This window comes from Xenopus tropicalis, chromosome 8 (assembly GCF_000004195.4).
Source record: "Xenopus tropicalis strain Nigerian chromosome 8, UCB_Xtro_10.0, whole genome shotgun sequence".
Lineage (NCBI taxonomy): Eukaryota > Metazoa > Chordata > Amphibia > Anura > Pipidae > Xenopus > Xenopus tropicalis.
The window spans coordinates 79,926-105,018 of NC_030684.2; the positions used below are offsets into that span (position 1 = coordinate 79,926).

Below are 25,093 nucleotides of genomic sequence, written 5' to 3' on the forward strand. Positions count from 1 at the left end.
ACAGCCCCCCTGGCATTCCCAGTACCCAGAGGCACAAACAGCCCCCCCCAGCCCAATAAATAGTGACTGTCTGTGGCACCTTACAGCCCCCTGGCATTCCCAGTACCCAGAGGCACAAACAGCCCCCCCCCAGCCCAATAAATAGTGACTGTCTGTGGCACCTTACAGCCCCCCTGGCATTCCCAGTACCCAGAGGCACAAACAGCCCCCCCCAGCCCAATAAATAGTGACTGTCTGTGGCACCTTACAGCCCCCTGCCATTCCCAGTACCCAGAGGCACAAACAGCCCCCCCAGCCCAATAAATAGTGACTGTCTGTGGCACCTTACAGCCCCCTGGCATTTGCCAAAACCCACCAGGAGATATAGGTCACTATTAGCTGATGAGCAGCAGACTGACCTGCCTCTCTCCCACACATGTTGCAGACCCCTGTATCTAACACACTGACTTCTGGGAGACTGGGTGATTGTGTTACACTAACACTGCACTATTTGTTCACCAGGTCAATCTGCAGACTCAGCCTTCGCCTGCCCTGGGACAGCAACCTCTGTATAACAGCACCCTGCACTGCTTCAGCAAGATTATTGCACGAGAGGTGATACTCACTGACACTATACAGCAGCGCACAATAGATCACTCTGATACACTCACATCATGAAACATAAATCATAATAAATAACATAAAACATAAATCAGCTCACTTATATAAATCATGAGCCAGGAACTAACACACATATAGTGACACAGACTGTCATAGTGTATAATAACACACATGTATAGTGACACAGACGCTTATTGTGTATAATAACACACATGTAGTGACACAGACTCTCATAGTGTATAATAACACACATGTATAGTGACACAGACTCTCATAGTGTATAATAACACACACATGTATAGTGACACAGACTCTCATAGTGTATAATAACACACACATGTATAGTGACACAGACGCTTATTGTGTATAATAACACACATGTAGTGACACAGACTCTCATAGTGTATAATAACACACACATGTATAGTGACACAGACTCTCATAGTGTATAATAACACACACATGTATAGTGACACAGACTCTCATAGTGTATAATAACACACATGTATAGTGACACAGACTCTCATAGTGTATAATAACACACATCTATAGTGACACAGACTCTCATAGTGTATAATAACACACACATTTATAGTGACACAGACGCTTATTGTGTATAATAACACACACATGTATAGTGACACAGACTCTCATAGTGTATAATAACACACATGTATAGTGACACAGACTCTCATAGTGTATAATAACACACACATGTATAGTGACACAGACTCTCATAGTGTATAATAACACACACATGTATAGTGACACAGACTCTCATAGTGTATAATAACACACACATGTATAGTGACACAGACTCTCATAGTGTATAATAACACACACATGTATAGTGACACAGACTCTCATAGTGTATAATAACACACACATGTATAGTGACACAGACTCTCATAGTGTATTATAACACACACATGTATAGTGACACAGACTCTCATAGTGTATAATAACACACACATGTATAGTGACACAGACTCTCATAGTGTATAATAACACACACATGTATAGTGACACAGACTCTCATAGTGTATAATAACACACACATGTATAGTGACACAGACTCTCATAGTGTATAATAACACACATGTATAGTGACACACACACCCCCCCGGTGGGAGCTGCTGTAGGAGGGAATATTACCTGTATCTGTGGCCCCGGGGTCCATCAGACTGGGATCTTGTGACAGACACAACAGCCGCTTCCTGTCAAACTTCCCCAATCAGGGCGGGAACAGGAGGGAGAAGGCAGGGGGTGGGTGAGTTTTGGGGTGGGGGGGAGCAGTGGTGGATTTTCACTTGTGGGGGTGGAGCCCTTCTTGGCAGCAGAAGTTAAAGGAACACTGTCATGGGAAAACCTGTTTCCTACAAACCCATCAGTTAATAGAGCTTCTCCAGCAGAATCCTGCATTGGAATCTGATTTTCCCATGGGGCTAGCCATAGTCTTCATTTCCCAGGGTGCCACAGCCATCTGACCTGTGCTCTGACAAACTTCACTCACACTTTACTGCTGCGCTGCAAGTTGGAGTGATATCCCCCCCTCCCCCCCAGCAGCCGATCAGCAGAACAATGGGAAGGGAGCAAGATAGCAGCTCCCAGTAGGTATCAGAATAGCACTCAATAGTAAGAAATCCAAGTCCGGCTTGGGACTCCTCCAGTTACATGGGAGTAGGAGAAACAATAGGTTAGCTGAAAGCAGTTCCAATGTGTAGCGCTGGCTGAAAGCTCAGACTCAGGCACACTTTACTGCTGCACTGCAAGTTGGAGTGATATCCCCCCCCCAGCAGCCGATCAGCAGAACAATGGGAAGGGAGCAAGATAGCAGCTCCCAGTAGGTATCAGAATAGCACTCAATAGTAAGAAATCCAAGTCCGGCTTGGGACTCCTCCAGTTACATGGGAGTAGGAGAAACAATAGGTTAGCTGAAAGCAGTTCCAATGTGTAGCGCTGGCTGAAAGCTCAGACTCAGGCACACTTTACTGCTGCGCTGCAAGTTGGAGTGATATCCCCCCCATCCCCCCAGCAGCCGATCAGCAGAACAATGGGAAGGGAGCAAGATAGCAGCTCCCAGTAGGTATCAGAATAGCACTCAATAGTAAGAAATCCAAGTCCGGCTTGGGACTCCTCCAGTTACATGGGAGTAGGAGAAACAATAGGTTAGCTGAAAGCAGTTCTAATGTGTAGCGCTGGCTGAAAGCTCAGACTCAGGCACACTTTACTGCTGCGCTGCAAGTTGGAGTGATATCCCCCTCCCTCACCCCCCAGCAGCCGATCAGCAGAACAATAGGAAGGGAGCAAGATAGCAGCTCCCAGTAGATATCAGAATAGCACTCTATAGTAAGAAATCCAAGTCTGGCTTGGGACTCCTCCATTTACATGGGAGTAGGAGAAACAATAGGTTAGCTGAAAGCAGATCTAATGTGTAGCGCTGGCTCCTTCTGAAAGCTCAGGCTCAGGCACACTTTACTGCTGCGCTGCAAGTTGGAGTGATATCCCCCCCCTCACCCCCAGCAGATGATCAGCAGAACAATGGGAAGGGAGCAAGATAGCAGCTCCCAGTAGGTATCAGAATAGCACTCAATAGTAAGTCAGAGTACTTACCTCCCTTCTTCTAATAGAGAGATAGCTGAGTACTTACCTCTCCTCTTCTAATAGAGAGATAGCAGATTACTTACCTCTCCTCTTCTAATAGAGAGACATCAGAGTACTTACCTCTCCTCTTCTAATAGAGAGACATCAGAGTACCTACCTCTCCTCTTCTAAGGGTAGTGGCACACAGAGAGTTAAGTTGCCCGTGACAAAGTTGCCTCTCAAGGAAACTTTGGCCGAAATTGTAGCGACGCGTATGCCATCCCACCGGCGATTTTCATTCTTGCCAGTGGGATGGCATTGTGGGGCGGATTAGTCGCCCGTGGTAATGAAAATTTGTCGCTGGGCAACTAATGTCCCCGTGTGACACTGCCCTAAAGGTGAAGATACATGGAGCTACTAGTAGCAGCTACTTGTTGTGGCTACTTAAACAGACAATGCTGATTATTTACTGATAGCTGTCTCTACGTGTGTTTAGCAGAGGCAATTCTCAGTATTGTCTATGGCAGGGGATTTTCTGGAGTTTAGTAGCCATGAAGAAGTAGCTGCTACTAGTAGCTCAGTGTGTCTTCATCCTAATAGAAAGATATCAGGGTGCTTTACTCTTTTTGTAAAGGGACATCAGAGAAATATAGACATACCAGAGTACAGAGATATCAGTTATTCCCCTTCTACTGTTTTTATAAGCAAACAGTCCCCTATTATGGTTAGGCACTGCTGGTTCTGACTTCTGATACAACTTCCCAATATCCATTCATTCCTCATTCTCACTGGGTTTATAGTTATGTGTAACTGTCACTGTGTCTGTCCCTTTCCCTTCCCTGCACTGCTGGCTCTGACTCCTGATACAACTCCCCAATACCCATTCATTCCTCATTCTCACTGGGTTTATAGTTATGTGTAACTGTCACTGTGTCTGTCCCTTTCCCTTCCCTGCACTGCTGGTTCTGACTCCTGATACAACTCCCCAATACCCATTCATTCCTCATTCTCACTGGGTTTATAGTTATGTGTAACTGTCACTGTGTCTGTCCCTTTTCCTGCACTGCTGGTTCTGACTCCTGATACAACTCCCCAATATCCATTCATTGCTCATTCTCACTGGGTTTATAGTTATGTGTAACTGTCACTGTGTCTGTCCCTTTTCCTGCACTGCTGGTTCTGACTCCTGATACAACTCCCCAATATCCATTCATCCCTCATTCTTACTGGGTTTATAGTTATGTGTAACTGTCACTGTGTCTGTCCCTTTCCCTTCTCTGCACTGTTGGTTCTGACTCCTGATACAACTCCCCAATATCCATTCATTGCTCATTCTTACTGGGTTTATAGTTATGTGTAACTGTCACTGTGTCTGTCCCTTTTCCTGCACTGCTGGTTCTGACTCCTGATACAACTCCCCAATATCCATTCATCCCTCATTCTTACTGGGTTTATAGTTATGTGTAACTGTCACTGTGTCTGTCCCTTTCCCTTCTCTGCACTGTTGGTTCTGACTCCTGATACAACTCCCCAATATCCATTCATTGCTCATTCTTACTGGGTTTATAGTTATGTGTAACTGTCACTGTGTCTGTCCCTTTCCCTTCCCTGCACTGCTGGTTCTGACTCCTGATACAACTCCCCAATATCCATTCATTCCTCATTCTCACTGGGTTTATAGTTATGTGTAACTGTCACTGTGTCTGTCCCTTTCCCTTCCCTGCACTGCTGGTTCTGACTCCTGATACAACTCCCCAATACCCATTCATTCCTCATTCTCACTGGGTTTATAGTTATGTGTAACTGTCACTGTGTCTGTCCCTTTCCCTGCACTGCTGGTTCTGACTCCTGATACAACTCCCCAATACCCATTCATCCCTCATTCTCACTGGGTTTATAGTTATGTGTAACTGTCACTGTGTCTGTCTGTCCCTTCTCTGCACTGCTGGTTCTGACTCCTGATACAATGTCCCAATTTCCATACATTCAATAACTTGAAAATAATTGTGCAAACTGTAATGAATGTATAGATGAAGAGTTGTTTACAAATGTATTATCCTGCATTGGCCGAAGTTTTACTTTTGGGTTTACCTCCCCAATACCTCCTAATACACAGGCAGCAGACACCTAAGGGGTCTTTTGCAAACCCAAATGCAGCATGCAAACTGCAAAGAAAGGCTGCTATTGGCCATATTCATACACTTTGCACGCTGCATTCAGCACAATGAGCACAATTAGCCGCAGACCTCTGGGCTCAGTTTCAAAGTGTTGAGACATCTCCCTTTGCCAATACAGCTCTGAGTGCGTTAGTGGGTGCTATATTTGTGAGGGGTGGTCAGGGGGATTCACACAGGCATCCTCTCTTCCTGCCCCTGCCTTGCACATCATTCTCAGGCTCTTGTACCCCCTAGTGCCCTTGCACTATGTGTCCTCTGAGCCTAATAGTAATAATGCCAAACCGAAGTGCCACTGTCACTCACTGCCTTTTATCTCTGTCGCTCAGGGTATCAGAGGCCTGTATAGAGGAATGGGAGCTCCGTTGGCAGTGGTCACCCCTATCATGTCAATTACATTTGTGGGGTTTGGCTTAGGGAAGAGCCTCCAGCAGACAAGCCCTGACAGCATCTTAAGGTGAGAAAGAAGTGAAGGTTTTTTTTCTTCACTTCACAAAATATAATGAATAAAATATAATGAATAAAATAAAGGCACAGACCTGTAGTTACTGACTGATGCCACTGACACTGGATATATACTCGAACATAAATGGTCCACTTCACACAGGACTTTACTTTATTGTATGTGTAACAAAAACTCATATATATATATATATATATATATATACCCTAAACCTAAAAATGATTCATGAAAACATGTCAGAATAAGACAAACAAATACAACTAAAAAAGCATAATACACAGGATAGAATTTCTTACGCAAGTATTTATTTACTATATAATACAGTGTAGTGTTCAGAAAACTATCCAGAAACATTTATTGTATAACCCAAATCTGCATAGGGATCCGTTGCTGAAGGAGATACTTCCAACCCATAACATTAAAGTGGAGCCGAGTAGATCCCCAACACAGTGTCTCCAGAATTGGCTCTTTAATGCAGGAGCCTATAGATGTGGGGCAAAAACCTGGAAAAGATGTAGAGTAATGCCAGTCAGTACAAAATTGAAATTGAACATAACTAAAAAGAAAAAGGAGTGAGTAAGGGAATTGCAATAGAAAATGAGTACATTTATCTACCGTAAGAAACGGCACGTAAGTGCACAATGCTCCGTTCCAAAGATTTAAAAGCACATTCACCAATAGGGAAAGATTTTACAAACTGTACAAGATACATACTCAAGATCTGAAAGTAAAAATGACTGAGAAAAGAAGTTGATTACTCCCTTATTTTGTTTTGACTACTGGAGGAGTTTTTTTTACTGGGGTGGAATTTACAATGTTTGAACCTTAGAGAGGATTTCTGGAATGATGATAAGCATACACGAGTCCCCCGGATTCCATATTGGGTTTGATAATTAAATCATAACTGCCTCTAACTGATTTATACACGGATCTATTAGGCCAGAACTTTCCTGCACATTTCTTCCCAACTATTAACAGAATGTAAACATATGAAAGCCATTGTAATTGTGTGATATGGGCTCTAGATGGCGCTGCACGTAATTAGTTAGTTTAGGATTTAAGGAACAGTAAAGCTGGGTACACACGTGGCGATTTTCTATGTTTTGTGCGACCATCGGTCACATGAAAGATCGTTCCAACCCTCCACTGACGTTCAGGGCTGAATCATCAGATATGGGGGTAGAAACAATAGGATTTCTACCTCCTTCTGCCGATTGAGCCCTGAAGGTACATTTTGCTCAGGAGCCCTCAATTGCGCCCGATCAAAATCTTTTAACCCGCCCGATCGGCAAGTCGACCGATATCCGCAGCCTTCTGATGGTCCCACAGAAGATCGAAAATCGCCACGTGTGTGGCCAGCTTTACTGTTTCTAACAATCATCACGTGTATATCAGAAGAGCAGGGCTGCCATGTGGCTGCTGGCGAGGTAGTATGGTCACGTCTCCTAGAATAGGGTAACATAAGAATAACTCCCTAATTCCGCCTCATGTTACTGCCCCCACAGGTCCTGGCAGGTGTTTGTGGCAGGAATGTTGGCCGGGCTGAGCAGTACAGTCCTGATGGCCCCTGGGGAGCGGATCAAGTGTCTGTTACAGGTAAGTGCCCCTCACAGTGCCCCCAGTGGGCCACATCCTGCCCATACTCTCACTGAGCATAGGGACATTATTACTCAGCAACAGAGAAACAGTGATACCCCTGGCAATACTCCAGCAGTAATACTCCTCCTTGCAGCATTACTCTGGCAGTACTGCTAATACCTGGAGTGGATACTCACAAATACTTACCCTTTTTTCTTTGCCAGGTACAGTCTGTTACCCTGAAGAAAACTTTCCAAGGTCCCTTAGACTGTGCCCAAACTCTGTACAGAGAGCTTGGTATCCGGGGGCTGTACAGGGGGACACTGCTGACCCTTATTAGGGGTAAGAACACAACATCTCCTGAGCGAGTGGCTACAGTGCTAGGAACATGCACAAATAACCCTGTTCTCCCTGATTCTGTGTAGCACTATTAAGACAGTATAAGGCCAGAAAGGATTAACCCCTAATATGCCAGGCAAGGGTACAACGTGGCCCACACCAGGGACTTTCACTCAGGGCTGGGCCTTCTGTTTGTAGTGAGAGGATTAACAAAATATTGTGGCATTAAACAGATGGAAATCCAGGGATTCTTTAGAAGGGATAATTATTTCTGCAGTGCCTGAGGGTAAGAAGCCAAGTAGGTGAGTAACACAGTGACAATGCAATAATATGAGCAATCAGGCAAAATGATCAGAAAACAGCAGGAAATAATTCAATATAACCTTTAACAAAATACATGAGCAACGCTCTATGGTCTCACAGTGTCTGCTGGGGGTATAGAATGGGGATCCTCTATAGAGAAACACCTTCCTTATCACTGAGGCCTCTGTACAACCAGGGTACTAACCTCCCATTGGAGCTTTGGGCTGCCCAGCTACCCTGCTTGGCACTAAGTGGGTGCTTACCCATGAGGCCTCTGTACAACCAGGGTACTAACCTCCCATTGGAGCTTTGGGCTGCCCAGCTACCCTGCTTGGCACTAAGTGGGTGCTGACCCATGAGGCCTCTGTACAACCAGGGTACTAACCTCCCATTGGAGCTTTGGGCTGCCCAGCTACCCTGCTTGGCACTAAGTGGGTGCTGACCCATGAGGCCTCTGTACAACCAGGGTACTAACCTCCCATTGGAGCTTTGGGCTGCCCAGCTACCCTGCTTGGCACTAAGTGGGTGCTGACCCATGAGGCCTCTGTACAACCAGGGTACTAACCTCCCATTGGAGCTTTGGGCTGCCCAGCTACCCTGCTTGGCACTAAGTGGGTGCTGACCCATTTCTATAACACAAGCTGGCTAATTCAAGGTAAGAAGTAAGAGAGGTTAGCCTTTGGCCTTACCCCAGACACAGCACCCCGAGGATCCCAAGTACCACTCCCCTTCTTCTCCCATAACACTTTGGAAGACACAATTCTTTCCCCAGAGATATGGGATGTCGGCCTTTTAATCTATTCACAGAGAAGGTCATTTTCATACAAGACTAAGGGAACAGTGACACCTACTGATAAGCTGACAAAAAACAGATTGAATTCAGTCAGCAGAATATTAAATATCAGTATTTGGGTTGGGGAGAAACCGTAAGGGTTAAATATGTGTTGCACCCAGGGAGGCATAATGGTGGGTTGTGCTGTTATAAAAAAAGGCAAAAGACTGAGGAAGGGCGGAGAGGGGCAGAAAGGGAGATAGGGATGGGGTGGGAAAGTAAGAAGGGGCAGAAGGGAATGGGTGCTTATGGGAAGGTCTCAGGGGCAGAAGGGAATGGGTGCTTATGGGAGGGGTCTCAGGGGCAGAAGGGAATGGGTGCTTATGGGAGGGGTCTCAGGGGCAGAAGGGAATGGGTGCTTATGGGAGGGGTCTCAGGGGCAGAAGGGAATGGGTGCTTATGGGAGGGTCTCAGGGGCAGAAGGGAATGGGTGCTTATGGGAGGGACTCAGGGGCAGAAGGGAATGGGTGCTTATGGGAGGGTCTCAGGGGCAGAAGGGAATGGGTGCTTATGGGGGGGTCTCAGGGGCAGAAGGGAATGGGTGCTTATGGGAGGGTCTCAGGGGCAGAAGGGAATGGGTGCTTATGGGAGAGTCTCAGGGGCAGAAGGGAATGGGTGCTTATGGGAGGGTCTCAGGGGCAGAAGGGAATGGGTGCTTATGGGAGGGTCTCAGGGGCAGAAGGGAATGGGTGCTTATGGGAGGGTCTCAGGGGCAGAAGGGAATGGGTGCTTATGGGAGGGTCTCAGGGGCAGAAGGGAATGGGTGCTTATGGGAGGGTCTCAGGGGCAGAAGGGAATGGGTGCTTATGGGAGGGTCTCAGGGGCAGAAGGGAATGGGTGCTTATGGGAGGGTCTCAGGGTCAGAAGGGAATGGGTGCTTATGGGAGGGTCTCAGGGGCAGAAGGGAATGGGTGCTTATGAGAGGGTCTCAGGGGCAGAAGGGAATGGGTGCTTATGGGAGGGTCTCAGGGGCAGAACGGACTGGGTGCTTATGGGAGGGTCTCAGGGGCAGAAGGGATGGGTGCTTATGGGAGGGTCTCAGGGGCAGAAGGGAATGGGTGCTTATGGGAGGGTCTCGGGGGCAGAAGGGAATGGGTGCTTATGGGAGGGGTCTCGGGGGCAGAAGGGAATGGGTGCTTATGGGAGGGGTCTCAGGGGCAGAAGGGAATGGGTGCTTATGGGAGGGGTCTCAGGGGCAGAAGGGAATGGGTGCTTATGGGAGGGTCTCGGGGGCAGAAGGGAATGGGTGCTTATGGGAGGGGTCTCCCACCTGGAGAGGTGACCCTAATACTCTGCACTTTATCTCCGCAGATGTTCCATCCACTGGGGTTTATTTCATGAGCTACGAGTGGATGAAGGAAAAGATGAGAGGAGAGAGGAGCAGGTCAGTGTCTGCTTCTACTTTGGTACCTACTGGTGATGGCTACTAATCAGAACAGTAGGCACTATCTGTCAGAATTAATACTACCCCACCATTTTTAAAATAGATACTTGCCCCTCTATTCCTAAATACCCCTAATTGTTGCTCCCAACATATACCCACCACCATTCCTCCCTATTGATACTCCCCGATCATGTTTCCTACTAAGTCCCCCGCTATTTCTAAATACACCTCTACTATCCTTCCAAATAAGATTAGACAGGGCTTTTCTCCCATGGGACCTGGGTTACGATGTGACTTGGCCATAAGGTGTTATACCGCAATCCAGCCCAGGCTCTCTAGTAGTATTAAAGGGACATCACGAAACCTCCAGTGGGGTATATTTATTTATAGAGATAGTGGAGTTTTCTTTGTGAGGGATAATGGGGGTGTTTTTATTGCAAGAGTTAGTAGGGGTGCATTTAAGAATAGTGGGGACAGTATCTATTAGCAGTATATATATATATTTTGATGGATAGTGAGGGGGGTAATTATTAGGAACAGAATGGGGAGTATTTATTAGCATTGATCCCATATATGTTTTAACTGCCCCCATCTGCACCTCTCCATGCTGTTTAGGTAACCCTAAGCCACTGACCCTACCCTGAATGACTGAAATGCCTTATTATGTGAACTTCTTAACTCTTGCAGTGCCAGAGAGCTAAGGGCTACAGAAATCCTGCTTGCTGGCGGTGTGGCTGGCATGTGTAACTGGCTGGTAGCCATTCCGGCTGATGTGCTCAAGTCTCGCTTCCAAACAGGTAACTCAGTCTCTGATTGCCCCTGTTAACCCTTTTTTGCTGGGGTAACATGGTGACAGGGCAGAAGTCCCAAGCATTCATGTAGAGTCACAATTCTACTTTGCGTAGCACTAGAAATGGGGCCAGTGGGCTTAAAATATGTTTTCTTATCATTATTCCCCTGAGTTCCACAGGTGACCCACTTCCCACTGGGGGGCACTTCGTACAGTCAGGACACAGTAATATGTATCACTGAAAGTGCAATCGCTGGAATCTCTACCCTCCCTCACACATTCATTTGAAAGCCAGTGTTTACATCCCTCTGGCCAAGTGGCACGTTTAGTTCATTTACTGTATATACTCAAGTATAAGCCTAGTTTTTCAGCACCCAAAATGTGCTGAAAAAGTCACCCTCGGCTTATACTCGAGTTGGGTGCCAAGGGTCCCTCCTGACCAGCACCCTCTGTCCTTTGTGTGCAAATTAGGCCACCCACATCCAGACCCTCCAGTGCCTGTTGTTTTTGTTGACCCTCTTCTCCACTTACAGAGCTAGTTTACTGTTTTTCTTTGAAATAAATATTTAAAAACATATACCCCACTGATGCCTCCATTAATGTAATTTTATTGGTATTTATTTTGATTATTGAAACTTAGCAGTAGTGGCTGCATTTCCCACCCTAGGCTTATACTCGAGTCAATACGTTTTTCCAGTTTGCTGAGGGCCCTCACCCTTAGTTCTCCTTTGCAATTCATATGGCAAAGCAATAGAAACCCCTAAAACACACATAATATGTTCTGTTGCAGCTCCTGAGAATCACTATAAGAATATCCTGGAGGTTCTGAGAGAAGTTTTGCACTCAGAGGGACCCTGCGGACTGTACAGAGGATTCACTGCAGCCATGCTCCGAGCCTTCCCAGCCAATGCAGTACGTGCAGTAGGGCCGGAGTCAGTGCAGTAGGGCCAGAGTGAGTCCTTTAGGGCCGGAGTCAGTCCTTTAGGGCCGGAGTCAGTGCAGTAGGGCCGGAGTCAGTGCTTTAGGGTTGGCGTCAACGCAGTAGGGCCGGAGTCAGTGCAGTAGGGCCGGAGTCAGTCCTTTAGGGCCGGAGTCAGTGCAGTAGGGCCGGAGTCAGTGCAGTAGGGCCGGAGTCAGTGCAGTAGGGTTGGCGTCAACACAGTAGGGCCGGAGTCAGTCCTTTAGGGCCGGAGTCAGTCCTTTAGGGCCGGAGTCAGTGCAGTAGGGCCGGAGTCAGTGCAGTAGGGCCGGAGTCAGTGCAGTAGGGCCGGAGTCAGTGCAGTACGGTCAGAGTTAGACCTTTAGTGTCGCAGTCAGTGCAGTAGGGCCGGAGTCAGTCCTTTAGGGTCGGAGTTAGTGCAGTAGAGTCGCAGTTAGTGCAGTAGGGCCGGAGTCGGTGCAGTAGGGCCGGAGTCGGTGCAGTAGGGCCGGAGTCGGTGCAGTAGGGCCAGAGTCGGTGCAGTAGGGCCAGAGTCGGTGCAGTAGGGCCAGAGTCGGTGCAGTAGGGCCAGAGTGAGTCCTTTAGGGCCGGAGTCAGTCCTTTAGGGCCGGAGTCAGTCCTTTAGGGCCGGAGTCAGTGCAGTAGGGCCGGAGTCAGTGCTTTAGGGTTGGCGTCAACGCAGTAGGGCCGGAGTCAGTGCAGTAGGGCCGGAGTCAGTCCTTTAGGGCCGGAGTCAATGCAGTAGGGCCAGAGTCAATGCAGTAGGGCCGGAGTCAGTGCAGTACGGTCGGAGTCAATGCAGTACGGTCGGAGTTAGACCTTTAGGGTCGGAGTCAGTGCAGTAGAGCCGGAGTCAGTCCTTTAGGGTCGGAGTTAGTGCAGTAGGGCCGGAGTCAGTCCTTTATGGTTGGAGTCAGTGCAGTAGGGCCGGAGTCAGTGCAGTAGGGCCGGAGTCAATGCAGTAGGGCCAGAGTCAGTGCAGTAGGGCCGGAGTCAGTGCAGTAGGGCCGGAGTCAGTCCTTTAGGGCCGGAGTCAGTGCAGTAGGGCCGGAGTCAGTGCAGTAGGGCCGGAGTCAGTGCAGTACGGTCGGAATTAGACCTTTAGGGTCGCAGTCAGTGCAGTAGGGCCGGAGTCAGTGCAGTAGGGCTGGAGTCAGTGCAGTACGGTCGGAGTCAGTGCAGTAGGGCTGGAGTCAGTGCAGTAGGGCTGGAGTCAGTGCAGTAGGGCCGGAGTCAGTGCAGTATGGTCGGAGTTAGACCTTTAGGGTCGCAGTCAGTGCAGTACGGTCGGAGTCAGTGCAGTAGGGTCGGAGTCAGTGCAGTAGGGCTGGAGTCAGTGCAGTAGGGCTGGAGTCAGTGCAGTAGGGCCGGAGTCAGTGCAGTATGGTCGGAGTTAGACCTTTAGGGTCGCAGTCAGTGCAGTAGGGCCGGAGTCAGTCCTTTAGGGTCGGAGTTAGTGCAGTAGGTCCGGAGTCAGTCCTTTATGGTTGGAGTCAGTGCAGTAGGGCCGGAGTCAGTCCTTTATGGTTGGAGTCAGTGCAGTAGGGCCGGAGTCAGTCCTTTAGGGTCGGAGTTAGTGCAGTAGGGCCGGAGTCAGTCCTTTAGGGTCGGAGTTAGTGCAGTAGGGCCGGAGTCAGTCCTTTATGGTTGGAGTCAGTGCAGTAGGGCCGGAGTCAGTGCAGTAGGGCCGGAGTCAGTGCAGTAGGGCCGGAGTCAGTGCAGTAGGGCCGGAGTCAGTGCAGTACGGTCGGAGTCAGTGCAGTACGGTCGGAGATAGACCTTTAGGGTCGCAGTCAGTGCAGTAGGGCCGGAGTCAGTGCAGTAGGGCCGGAGTCAATGCAGTAGGGCCGGAGTTAGACCTTTAGGGTCGCAGTCAGTGCAGTAGGCCCGGAGTCAGTGCAGTAGGGCCGGAGTCAATGCAGTAGGGCCGGAGTCAATGCAGTAGGGCCGGAGTTAGACCTTTAGGGTCGCAGTCAGTGCAGTAGGGCCAGAGTCAGTGCAGTAGGGCCGGAGTCAGTGCAGTAGGGCCGGAGTCAGTGCAGTAGGGCCGGAGTCAATGCAGTAGGGCTGGAGTCAGTGCAGTACGGTCGGAGTTAGACCTTTAGGGTCGCAGTCAGTGCAGTACGGTCGGTGTTAGACCTTTAGGGTCGCAGTCAGTGCAGTAGGGCCGGAGTCAGTCCTTTAGGGTCGGAGTTAGTGCAGTAGGGCCGGAGTTAGTCCGTTATGGTTGGAGTCAGTGCAGTAGGGTCAGAATAAAGCTGGCCATACACGTAGCGATAATATCGTACGAAACCTAGTTTGTGCGATATTCGGTGCGTGTATTGCAAGTCGGCGAGGCGACCGATATCGCAGAAGGCTGCAGATATTGATCGTCTCGTCGATCGGGCAGGTTAAAAGATTTTGATGGCGCCCGAACAAAATCTATGTTACATAGTTACATAGGGTTGAAAAAAGACCAGAGTCCATTAAGTTCAACCCATCTAAGTAAACCCAGCACACACAACCTATACTTACCAATCTATACACTCACATACATAAACTATATGTTCAGGGCTGAATCGGCAGAAGGTGGTAGAAATCCTATAGTTTCTACCTCCATATCTGACGATTCGGTGGAGTGTTGGAACAATTTTTTGTGCGACCGATGGTGGCCAGCTTTAGTCCATTAGGGTCGGAGTTAGGGGGAGTGGCTACACTATGTGTATCTGAGTATTTGCTGCTCGAGTGTATATTTGTACAGACACTGAGTGTGCAAGATACTCTGGATAAGCTCCTCCTCATTGTATTTCTCTGTATGAATCAATATATAAATATATTTGTGTCTGTTTCAAGGCTTGTTTCCTGGGGTTCGAAGCTTCAATGTCATTCCTGAATTGGCTGATTCCAGAGACAGTGTGACTCCCACAGGATACAGAACTGTTCCTTTCAGGTCCATAGGGGGCCTCCATCCTCATCTCCCCTGCTCTCATCTAGTCGCCTGGCAACACCTCCTCCCAAAACAACATATGGTCCATTGTGTTACTTACTGAGAAAATATGTGCCTTTCTGAATGGGACTTACAGTATTGCTAACATTTTGTTCCATTCACATACAGTATTAGCGTGAACTAAACCTTCTGTCTCTGTATATTTGTATTTATACATGTGGGAGGGAGGTGCCATAGTGTTTCCCTTATACAGCACAGTATGGGGGTACAGCTTATTGTGTGCCCAGAACATTCCTTCTCTGTATATTTGTATTTATACATATGGGTAGGGAGCTGCCATAGTGTTTCCCTTAGACAGTACAGTATGGGGGTACAGATTATTGTGTGCCCAGAACATTCCTTCTCTGTATATTTGTATTTATACATATGGGTAGGGGGTGCCATAGTGTTTCCCTTAGACAGTACAGTATGGGGGTACAGCTTATTGTGTGCCCAGAACATTCCCTCTCTGTATATTTGTATTTATACATATGGGTAGGGGGTGCCATAGTGTTTCCCTTAGACAGTACAGTATGGGGGTACAGATTATTGTGTGCCCAGAACATTCCTTCTCTGTATATTTGTATTTATACATATGGATAGGAGGTGCCATAGTATTTAGACAATACAGTATGAGGGTACCAACAACCCACCCTACACTCTACACTGGCTTTTCATGAAAGGAAAGTTTTTAATGTCTAAAGCCAATTAAGGGGATGCTGTTGTACAAAGTTTAGTTAATTAGATATAGTGTATAAGGGTTAATTTATCATGTTTTATTTTTATTAAGGATATATGGCATTTCAGTGGTGCTTCCAGTACCACAGACCTCAAATATCTATTTTGGGGCAGGTTAGTAAATTACCAGGCAGGGGTAAACCCCACATGTAGGTCCCGCTGTTGGGTAGTAGGGCAACCTGTAACCTGCTGTTGTCCATTCCCAATGCAGCTGAATGGCCCTGGGTAGGGGGCTGACCCATGGGAAGAAGTGTATCCCTATCCAGGGGCAGGCAAGCCCTGTGGGTGCTGGAGAGGAAATCACAGGGAAAGGGTTCCTATAAGAAGAAGTAGCTATGGTAGGGTGGGTACTATGGTACTCTCCTCGGGAGAGACAGTCAGGGTTATTTAGAAGAACAGTTTGAAGGTCCAACTAGGACAGAAATATTTTCAATTGCCAGAAAGTCTTCTGGATCTTTACTCTACAGACTAGGGTACCTAAAGGGTTACGTGAGATATGGAATGTAGACTATTTCTGGTGATTTAGAGATATTATGTTTGTGTAACTGGTCGCAATTAAAATGTCACCTAAATTAAGCAGTATTTAAATGCTGTTTTGTGATTGGATATCAGCCTATGCTTACGGACTGGCAATGTGCGAAAAGCATCAGGTGGAACTTCCAGCCCTTCCATGACTTACAATGTTCATAAATTGCTTGAATAAAAGTCAAGTTTTATGATTTGGAGGTGTGGCCTCATTTGTTACCTATGAGGATTTCCAACGGCAATGCATGTATCTTACATTATATGTTCAGGGTCCATACGCATTCGGCAATGGAAGTGGTGGAGCAGTGGTGGGGGATGTAAGCTCAGCCAAACCAGCTTTCTTTTGGTGTTACCAGTGATACCACCAGTATACGAGGAAAACTCCCGGTGGGCCTCCTGCTCTTCACCATCTGGCTGGCTTCATGGTCATTCCCTATTTCTAAATGAGAACAAAGAGGAGAAATAGATGGAATTATAGGTGCTAGCATGTAAATAAAAGAGACTGGGAGAATGAAATGGTTGGTGAGGAAAAGAGGAAAAATAGTTTGGAGAGTGGGCATACGGTCTAAGGTTTCCTGGGGGGCCCCTGGGGTCCCAGTTCGACACTGCTGTCATATAGAAATAGGGTCCAAGGGACAAAAAGCTGTAGCATGAGCACCATGCCAGGACTGGCAATCTGTGGGTTCTGGCAAATGCCAGGGGGGCTGCTGTAAGGTACCACAGACAGTCACTATTTATTGGGCTGGGGGGGGGGGGCTGTTTGTGCCTCTGGGTACTGGGAATGCCAGGGGGGGCTGTAAGGTGCCACAGACAGTCACTATTTATTGAGCTGGGGGGGTGGGCTGTTTGTGCCTCTGGGTACTTGGAATGCCAGGGGGGCTGTAAGGTGCCACAGACAGTCACTATTTATTGGGCTGGGGGGGCTGTTTGTGCCTCTGGGTACTGGGAATGCCAGGGGGGCTGTAAGGTGCCACAGACAGTCACTATTTATTGGGCTGGGGGGGGGCTGTTTGTGCCTCTGGGTACTGGGAATGCCAGGGGGGCTGTAAGGTGCCACAGACAGTCACTATTTATTGGGCTGGGGGGGGCTGTTTGTGCCTCTGGGTACTGGGAATGCCAGGGGGGCTGTAAGGTGCCACAGTCACTATTTATTGGGCTGGGGGGGCTGTTTGTGCCTCTGGGTACTGGGAATGGAAGGGGGGCTGTAAGGTGCCACAGACAGTCACTATTTATTGGGCTGGGGGGGCTGTTTGTGCCTCTGGGTACTGGGAATGCCAGGGGGGCTGTAAGGTGCCACAGACAGTCACTATTAATTGGGCTGGGGGGGGCTGTTTGTGCCTCTGTGTACTGGGAATGCCAGGGGGCTGTAAGGTGCCACAGACAGTCACTATTTATTGGGCTGGGGGGAGGCTGTTTGTGCCTCTGGGTACTTGGAATGCCAGGGGGGCTGTAAGGTGCCACAGACAGTCACTATTTATTGGGCTGGGGGGGCTGTTTGTGCCTCTGGGTACTGGGAATGCCAGGGGGGCTGTAAGGTGCCACAGACAGTCACTATTTATTGGGCTGGGGGGGGCTGTTTGTGCCTCTGGGTACTGGGAATGCCAGGGGGGCTGTAAGGTGCCACAGACAGTCACTATTTATTGGGTTGGGGGGGCTGTTTGTGCCTCTGGGTACTGGGAATGCCGGGGGGGCTGTAAGGTGCCACAGACAGTCACTATTTATTGGGCTGGGGGCGCTGTTTGTGCCTCTGGGTACTGGGAATGCCAGGGGGGCTGTAAGGTGCCACAGAAAGTCACTATTTATTGGGCTGGGGGGGCTGTTTGTGCCTCTGGGTACTGGGAATGCCAGGGGGGCTGTAAGGTGCCACAGACAGTCACTATTTATTGGGCTGGGGGGCGCTGTTTGTGCCTCTGGGTACTGGGAATGCCAGGGGGGCTGTAAGGTGCCACAGAAAGTCACTATTTATTGGGCTGGGGGGGCTGTTTGTGCCTCTGGGTACTGGGAATGCCAGGGGGGCTGTAAGGTGCCACAGACAGTCACTATTTATTGGGCTGGGGGGGGCTGTTTGTGCCTCTGGGTACTGGGAATGCCAGGGGGGCTGTAAGGTGCCACAGACAGTCACTATTTATTGGGCTGGGGGGGGCTGTTTGTGCCTCTGTGGCACCTTACAGCCCCCTGGCATTCCCAGTACCCAGACAGTCACTATTTATTGGGCTGGGGGGGGCTGTTTGTGCCTCTGGGTACTGGGAATGCCAGGGGGGCTGTAAGGTGCCACAGACAGTCACTATTTATTGGGCTGGGGGGGGCTGTTTGTGCCTCTGGGTACTTGGAATGCCAGGGGGGCTGTAAGGTGCCACAGTCACTATTTATTGGGCTGGGGGGGCTGTTTGTGCCTCTGGGTACTGGGAATGGCAGGGGGCTGTAAGGTGCCACAGACAGTCACTATTTATTGGGCTGGGGGGGCTGTTTGGGCCTCTGGGTACTGGGAATGCCAGGGGGGCTGTAAGGTGCCACAGACAGTCACTATTTATTGGGCTGGGGGGGCTGTTTGTGCCTCTGGGTACTGGGAATGCCAGGGGGGGCTGTAAGGTGCCACAGACAGTCACTATTTATTGGGCTGGGGGGGGCTGTTTGTGCCTCTGGGTACTGGGAATGCCAGGGGGGCTGTAAGGTGCCACAGACAGTCACTATTTATTGGGCTGGGGGGGCTGTTTGTGCCTCTGGGTACTGGGAATGCCAGGGGGGCTGTAAGGTGCCACAGACAGTCACTATTTATTGGGCTGGGGGGGGCTGTTTGTGCCTCTGGGTACTGGGAATGCCAGGGGGGCTGTAAGGTGCCAAAGACAGTAACTATTTATTGGGCTGGGGGGGGCTGTTTGTGCCTCTGGGTACTGGGAATGCCGGGGGGGCTGTAAGGTGCCACAGACAGTCACTATTTATTGGGCTGGGGGGGGCTGTTTGTGCCTCTGGGTACTGGGAATGCCGGGGGGGGGGGGCTGTAAGGTGCCACAGACAGTCACTATTTATTGGGCTGGGGGGGCTGTTTGTGCCTCTGGGTACTGGGAATGCCAGGGGGGCTGTAAGGTGCCACAGACAGTCACTATTTATTGGGCTGGGGGGGCTGTTTGTGCCTCTGGGTACTGGGAATGCCAGGGGGGCTGTAAGGTGCGACAGTCACTATTTATTGGGCTGGGGGGGCTGTTTGTGCCTCTGGGTACTGGGAATGGCAGGGGGCTGTAAGGTGCCACAGACAGTCACTATTTATTGGGCTGGGGGGGGGCTGTTTGTGCCTCTGGGTACTGGGAATGCCAGGGGGGCTGTAAGGTGCCACAGACAGTCACTATTTATTGGGCTGGGGGGGGGCTGTTTGTGCCTCTGGGTACTGGGAATGCCAGGGGGCTGTAAGGTGCCACAGACAGTCACTATTTATTGGGCTGGGGGGGCTGTTTGTGCCTCTGGGTACTGGGAATGCCAGGGGGCTGTAAGGTGCCACAGACAGTCACTATTTATTGGGCTGGGGGGCTGTTTGTGCCTCTGGGTACTGGGAATGCCAAGGGGCTGTAAGGTGCCACAGACAGTCACTATTTATTGGGCTGGGGGGGGGCTGTTTGTGCCTCTGGGTACTGGGAATGCCAGGGGGGGGCTGTAAGGTGCCACAGACAGTAACTATTTATTGGGCTGGGGGGGCTGTTTGTGCCTCTGGGTACTGGGAATGCCGGGGGGGCTGTAAGGTGCCACAGACAGTCACTATTTATTGGGCTGGGGGGGGGGGGGCTGTTTGTGCCTCTGGGTACTGGGAATGCAAGGGGGGGGGCTGTAAGGTGCCACAGACAGTCACTATTTATTGGGCTGGGGGGGGTGCTGTTTGTGCCTCTGGGTACTGGAAATGCCAGGGGGGCTGTAAGGTGCCACAGACAGTCACTATTTATTGGGCTGGGGGGGGCTGTTTGTGCCTCTGGGTACTGGGAATGCCGGGGGGGCTGTAAGGTGCCACAGACAGTCACTATTTATTGGGCTGGGGGGGCTGTTTGTGCCTCTGGGTACTGGGAATGCCAGGGGGGCTGTAAGGTGCCACAGACAGTCACTATTTATTGGGCTGGGGGGGGCTGTTTGTGCCTCTGGGTACTGGGAATGCCAGGGGGGCTGTAAGGTGCCACAGACAGTCACTATTTATTGGGCTGGGGGGGCTGTTTGTGCCTCTGGGTACTGGGAATGCCAGGGGGGCTGTAAGGTGCCACAGACAGTCACTATTTATTGGGCTGGGGGGGGCTGTTTGTGCCTCTGGGTACTGGGAATGCCAGGGGGGCTGTAAGGTGCCAAAGACAGTCACTTTTTATTGGGCTGGGGGGGGCTGTTTGTGCCTCTGGGTACTGGGAATGCCGGGGGGGCTGTAAGGTGCCACAGACAGTCACTATTTATTGGGCTGGGGGGGGCTGTTTGTGCCTCTGGGTACTGGGAATGCCGGGGGGGGGGGGCTGTAAGGTGCCACAGACAGTCACTATTTATTGGGCTGGGGGGGCTGTTTGTGCCTCTGGGTACTGGGAATGCCAGGGGGGCTGTAAGGTGCCACAGACAGTCACTATTTATTGGGCTGGGGGGGCTGTTTGTGCCTCTGGGTACTGGGAATGCCAGGGGGGCTGTAAGGTGCGACAGTCACTATTTATTGGGCTGGGGGGGCTGTTTGTGCCTCTGGGTACTGGGAATGGCAGGGGGCTGTAAGGTGCCACAGACAGTCACTATTTATTGGGCTGGGGGGGGGCTGTTTGTGCCTCTGGGTACTGGGAATGCCAGGGGGGCTGTAAGGTGCCACAGACAGTCACTATTTATTGGGCTGGGGGGGGGCTGTTTGTGCCTCTGGGTACTGGGAATGCCAGGGGGCTGTAAGGTGCCACAGACAGTCACTATTTATTGGGCTGGGGGGCTGTTTGTGCCTCTGGGTACTGGGAATGCCAGGGGGCTGTAAGGTGCCACAGACAGTCACTATTTATTGGGCTGGGGGGCTGTTTGTGCCTCTGGGTACTGGGAATGCCAAGGGGCTGTAAGGTGCCACAGACAGTCACTATTTATTGGGCTGGGGGGGGGGCTGTTTGTGCCTCTGGGTACTGGGAATGCCAGGGGGGGGCTGTAAGGTGCCACAGACAGTCACTATTTATTGGGCTGGGGGGGCTGTTTGTGCCTCTGGGTACTGGGAATGCCGGGGGGGCTGTAAGGTGCCACAGACAGTCACTATTTATTGGGCTGGGGGGGGGGGCTGTTTGTGCCTCTGGGTACTGGAATGCAAGGGGGGGGGCTGTAAGGTGCCACAGACAGTCACTATTTATTGGGCTGGGGGGGGTGCTGTTTGTGCCTCTGGGTACTGGAAATGCCAGGGGGGCTGTAAGGTGCCACAGACAGTCACTATTTATTGGGCTGGGGGGGCTGTTTGTGCCTCTGGGTACTGGGAATGCCAGGGGGGGCTGTAAGGTGCCACAGACAGTCACAAATTATTGGGCTGGGGGGGGGGGGGCTGTTTATGCCTCTGGGTACTGGGAATGCAAGGGGGGGCTGTAAGGTGCCACAGTCACTATTTATTGGGCTGGGGGGGGCTGTTTGTGCCTCTGGGTACTGGGAATGCCGGGGGGGGCTGTAAGGTGCCACAGACAGTCACTATTTATTGGGCTGGGGGGGGGGGGCTGTTTGTGCCTCTGGGTACTGGGAATGCCGGGGGGCTGTAAGGTGCCACAGACAGTCACTATTTATTGGGCTGGGGGGGCTGTTTGTGCCTCTGGGTACTGGGAATGCCAGGGGGGCTGTAAGGTGCCAGACAGTCACTATTTATTGGGCTGGGGGGGGGGCTGTTTGTGCCTCTGGGTACTGGGAATGCCAGGGGGGGGGCTGTAAGGTGCCACAGACAGTCACTATTTATTGGGCTGGGGGGGCTGTTTGTGCCTCTGGGTACTGGGAATGCCAGGGGGGCTGTAAGGTGCTACAGACAGTCACTATTTATTGGGCTGGGGGGGCTGTTTGTGCCTCTGGGTACTGGGAATGCCAGGGGGGCTGTAAGGTGCCACAGTCAGTTACTATTTATTGGGCTGGGGGGGGCTGTTTGTGCCTCTGGGTACTGGGAATGGCAGGGGGGCTGTAAGGTGCCACAGTCAGTTACTATTTATTGGGCAGGGGGGGCTGTTTGTGCCTCTGGGTACTGGGAATGCCAGGGGGGCTGTAAGGTGCCACAGACAGTCACTATTTATTGGGCTGGGGGGGGGGCTGTTTGTGCCTCTGGGTACTGGGAATGCCAGGGGGGCTGTAAGGTGCCACAGACAGTCACTATTTATTGGGCTGGGGGGGGGGGCTGTTTGTGCCTCTGGGTACTGGGAATGCCGGGGGGGGCTGTAAGGTGCCACAGACAGTCACTATTTATTGGGCTGGGGGGGCTGTTTGTGCCTCTGGGTACTGGGAATGCCAGGGGGGCTGTAAGGTGCCACAGTCACTATTTATTGGGCTGGGAGGGCTGTTTGTGCCTCTGGGTACTGGGAATACCAGGGGGGCTGTAAGGTGCCACAGACAGTCACTATTTATTGGGCTGGGGGGGCTGTTTGTGCCTCTGGGTACTGGGAATGCCAGGGGGGCTGTAAGGTGCCACAGACAGTCACTATTTATTGGGCTGGGGGGGGGCTGTTTGTGCCTCTGGGTACTGGGAATGCCAGGGGGGCTGTAAGGTGCCACAGACAGTCACTATTTATTGGGCTGGGGGGGCTGTTTGTGCCTCTGGGTACTGGGAATGCCAGGGGGGCTGTAAGGTGCCACAGACAGTCACTATTTATTGGGCTGGGGGGGGCTGTTTGTGCCTCTGGGTACTGGGAATACCAGGGGGGCTGTAAGGTGCCACAGACAGTCACTATTTATTGGGCTGGGGGGGCTGTTTGTGCCTCTGGGTACTGGGAATGCCGGGGGGGCTGTAAGGTGCCACAGACAGTCACTATTTATTGGGCTGGGGGGGGCTGTTTGTGCCTCTGGGTACTGGGAATGCCAGGGGGGCTGTAAGGTGCCACAGACAGTCACTATTTATTGGGCTGGGGGGGGGGCTGTTTGTGCCTCTGGGTACTGGGAATGCCAGGGGGGCTGTAAGGTGCCACAGACAGTCACTATTTATTGGGCTGGGGGGGCTGTTTGTGCCTCTGGGTACTGGGAATGCCAGGGGGGCTGTAAGGTGCCACAGACAGTCACTATTTATTGGGCTGGGGGGGGGGGGCTGTTTGTGCCTCTGGGTACTGGGAATGCCGGGGGGGGCTGTAAGGTGCCACAGACAGTCACTATTTATTGGGCTGGGGGGGGGGGGCTGTTTGTGCCTCTGGGTACTGGGAATGCCGGGGGGGCTGTAAGGTGCCACAGACAGTCACTATTTATTGGGCTGGGGGGGCTGTTTGTGCCTCTGGGTACTGGGAATGCCAGGGGGGCTGTAAGGTGCCACAGACAGTCACTATTTATTGGGCTGGGGGGGCTGTTTGTACCTCTGGGTACTGGGAATGCCAGGGGGGCTGTAAGGTGCCACAGACAGTCACTATTTATTGGGCTGGGGGGGGGGGCTGTTTGTGCCTCTGGGTACTGGGAATGCCAGGGGGGGCTGTAAGGTGCCACAGACAGTCACTATTTATTGGGCTGGGGGGGGGGGCTGTTTGTGCCTCTGGGTACTGGGAATGCCAGGGGGGGGCTGTAAGGTGCCACAGACAGTCACTATTTATTGGGCTGGGGAGGGGGCTGTTTGTGCCTCTGGGTACTGGGAATGCCAGGGGGGCTGTAAGGTGCCACAGACAGTCACTATTTATTGGGCTGGGGGGGCTGTTTGTGCCTCTGGGTACTGGGAATGCCGGGGGGGCTGTAAGGTGCCACAGACAGTCACTATTTATTGGGCTGGGGGGGGGGGCTGTTTGTGCCTCTGGGTACTGGGAATGCCGGGGGGGCTGTAAGGTGCCACAGACAGTCACTATTTATTGGGCTGGGGGGGGGCTGTTTGTGCCTCTGGGTACTGGGAATGCCAGGGGGGCTGTACGGTGCCACAGTCACTATTTATTGGGCTGGGGGGGGCTGTTTGTGCCTCTGGGTACTGGGAATGCCAGGGGGGCTGTAAGGTGCCACAGACAGTCACTATTTATTGGGTTGGGGGGGCTGTTTGTGCCTCTGGGTACTGGGAATGCCAGGGGGGCTGTAAGGTGCCAGACAGTCACTATTTATTGGGCTGGGGGGGGGGGGCCTATTGCGCACCCAGTTGGTTTAGATTTTCGCGGGACAGCCCCGATTTTGCCAGCTCAGCCCACAGTCCCAGATTCTTTCTGAAAATCCCTCATTAAAAAACATACAATGTTTCTCAAACTTAAATAAAAAGTAGCTTATGGCAGAGTCCCTCTCAGGACAACTTCGGGCGACTGCGGGAAACGCAGCGGCGCGTATTCCTCTGGTGAATTACATTCTAGCCGGCGGGATGGCATTGCATCTTTCTTAGCAAAACTATAATAACACGTAAAACAAATCGAAACGCCCAGAAATGTGTTCAAATGTTAAATAAAACCTGCCATATTTTGTAACATGGGAGTGGTATTTAGGGTGAGTGGTCGCAAAAACGAGCGTTGTCAAAACAAATTTCGGCGCCCTACACTGCCATTTCTTTCTGTACCTCAGATGTTGGGGGTATAGGGTAGTTACCAGCGGCCATGTTCCCCCATTGTTGCGCCCCACAGCCTTTACCCACAGCCCATTCAAACTGAGAGAGTCCTGTGACTTCCCATTGGCCCTGGGATATCCTGTGACTTCCCATTGGCCCAGGGATATCCTGTGACTTCCCATTGGCCCAGGGATATCCTGTGACTTCCCATTGGCCCAGGGATATAAGGGGAATTCACCAG

The 25,093-nt window shown here is 50.9% G+C and overlaps 2 protein-coding genes and 1 long non-coding RNA gene across 5 annotated transcripts in view; 1 reads left to right on the plus strand and 2 right to left on the minus strand.

Annotated features, from left to right (window-relative positions):
• LOC116406574 (deoxyribonuclease-1-like 1) overlaps positions 1-1,864 on the minus strand; it is a 23,192-nt gene extending 21,328 nt beyond the window's left edge. For all 3 annotated transcript variants that reach the window (XM_031890782.1, XM_031890781.1, XM_031890780.1), the window contains exon 1: positions 1,756-1,864. The gene's annotated coding sequence lies outside the window, so the exon portion shown is untranslated. The remainder of the gene's footprint in view (positions 1-1,755) is intronic.
• slc25a20l (solute carrier family 25 (carnitine/acylcarnitine translocase), member 20 like) overlaps positions 1-16,406 on the plus strand; it is a 19,593-nt gene extending 3,187 nt beyond the window's left edge. The window contains exons 2-9 of the mRNA XM_031890783.1: positions 502-594; positions 5,687-5,814; positions 7,326-7,416; positions 7,623-7,740; positions 10,184-10,256; positions 10,944-11,053; positions 11,837-11,958; positions 14,819-16,406. Coding sequence (XP_031746643.1) covers positions 502-594; positions 5,687-5,814; positions 7,326-7,416; positions 7,623-7,740; positions 10,184-10,256; positions 10,944-11,053; positions 11,837-11,958; positions 14,819-14,884 — 801 coding nt within the window. The 3' untranslated portion in view covers positions 14,885-16,406. The remainder of the gene's footprint in view (positions 1-501; positions 595-5,686; positions 5,815-7,325; positions 7,417-7,622; positions 7,741-10,183; positions 10,257-10,943; positions 11,054-11,836; positions 11,959-14,818) is intronic.
• LOC105945647 lies at positions 15,986-25,031 on the minus strand. The gene is made up of 2 exons (XR_004219581.1): positions 24,865-25,031; positions 15,986-16,653 (listed from the first exon to the last, which is right to left on the minus strand). It is a non-coding gene; the product is annotated as an uncharacterized LOC105945647 (long non-coding RNA).
• Positions 25,032-25,093: the final 62 nt, after the last annotated feature.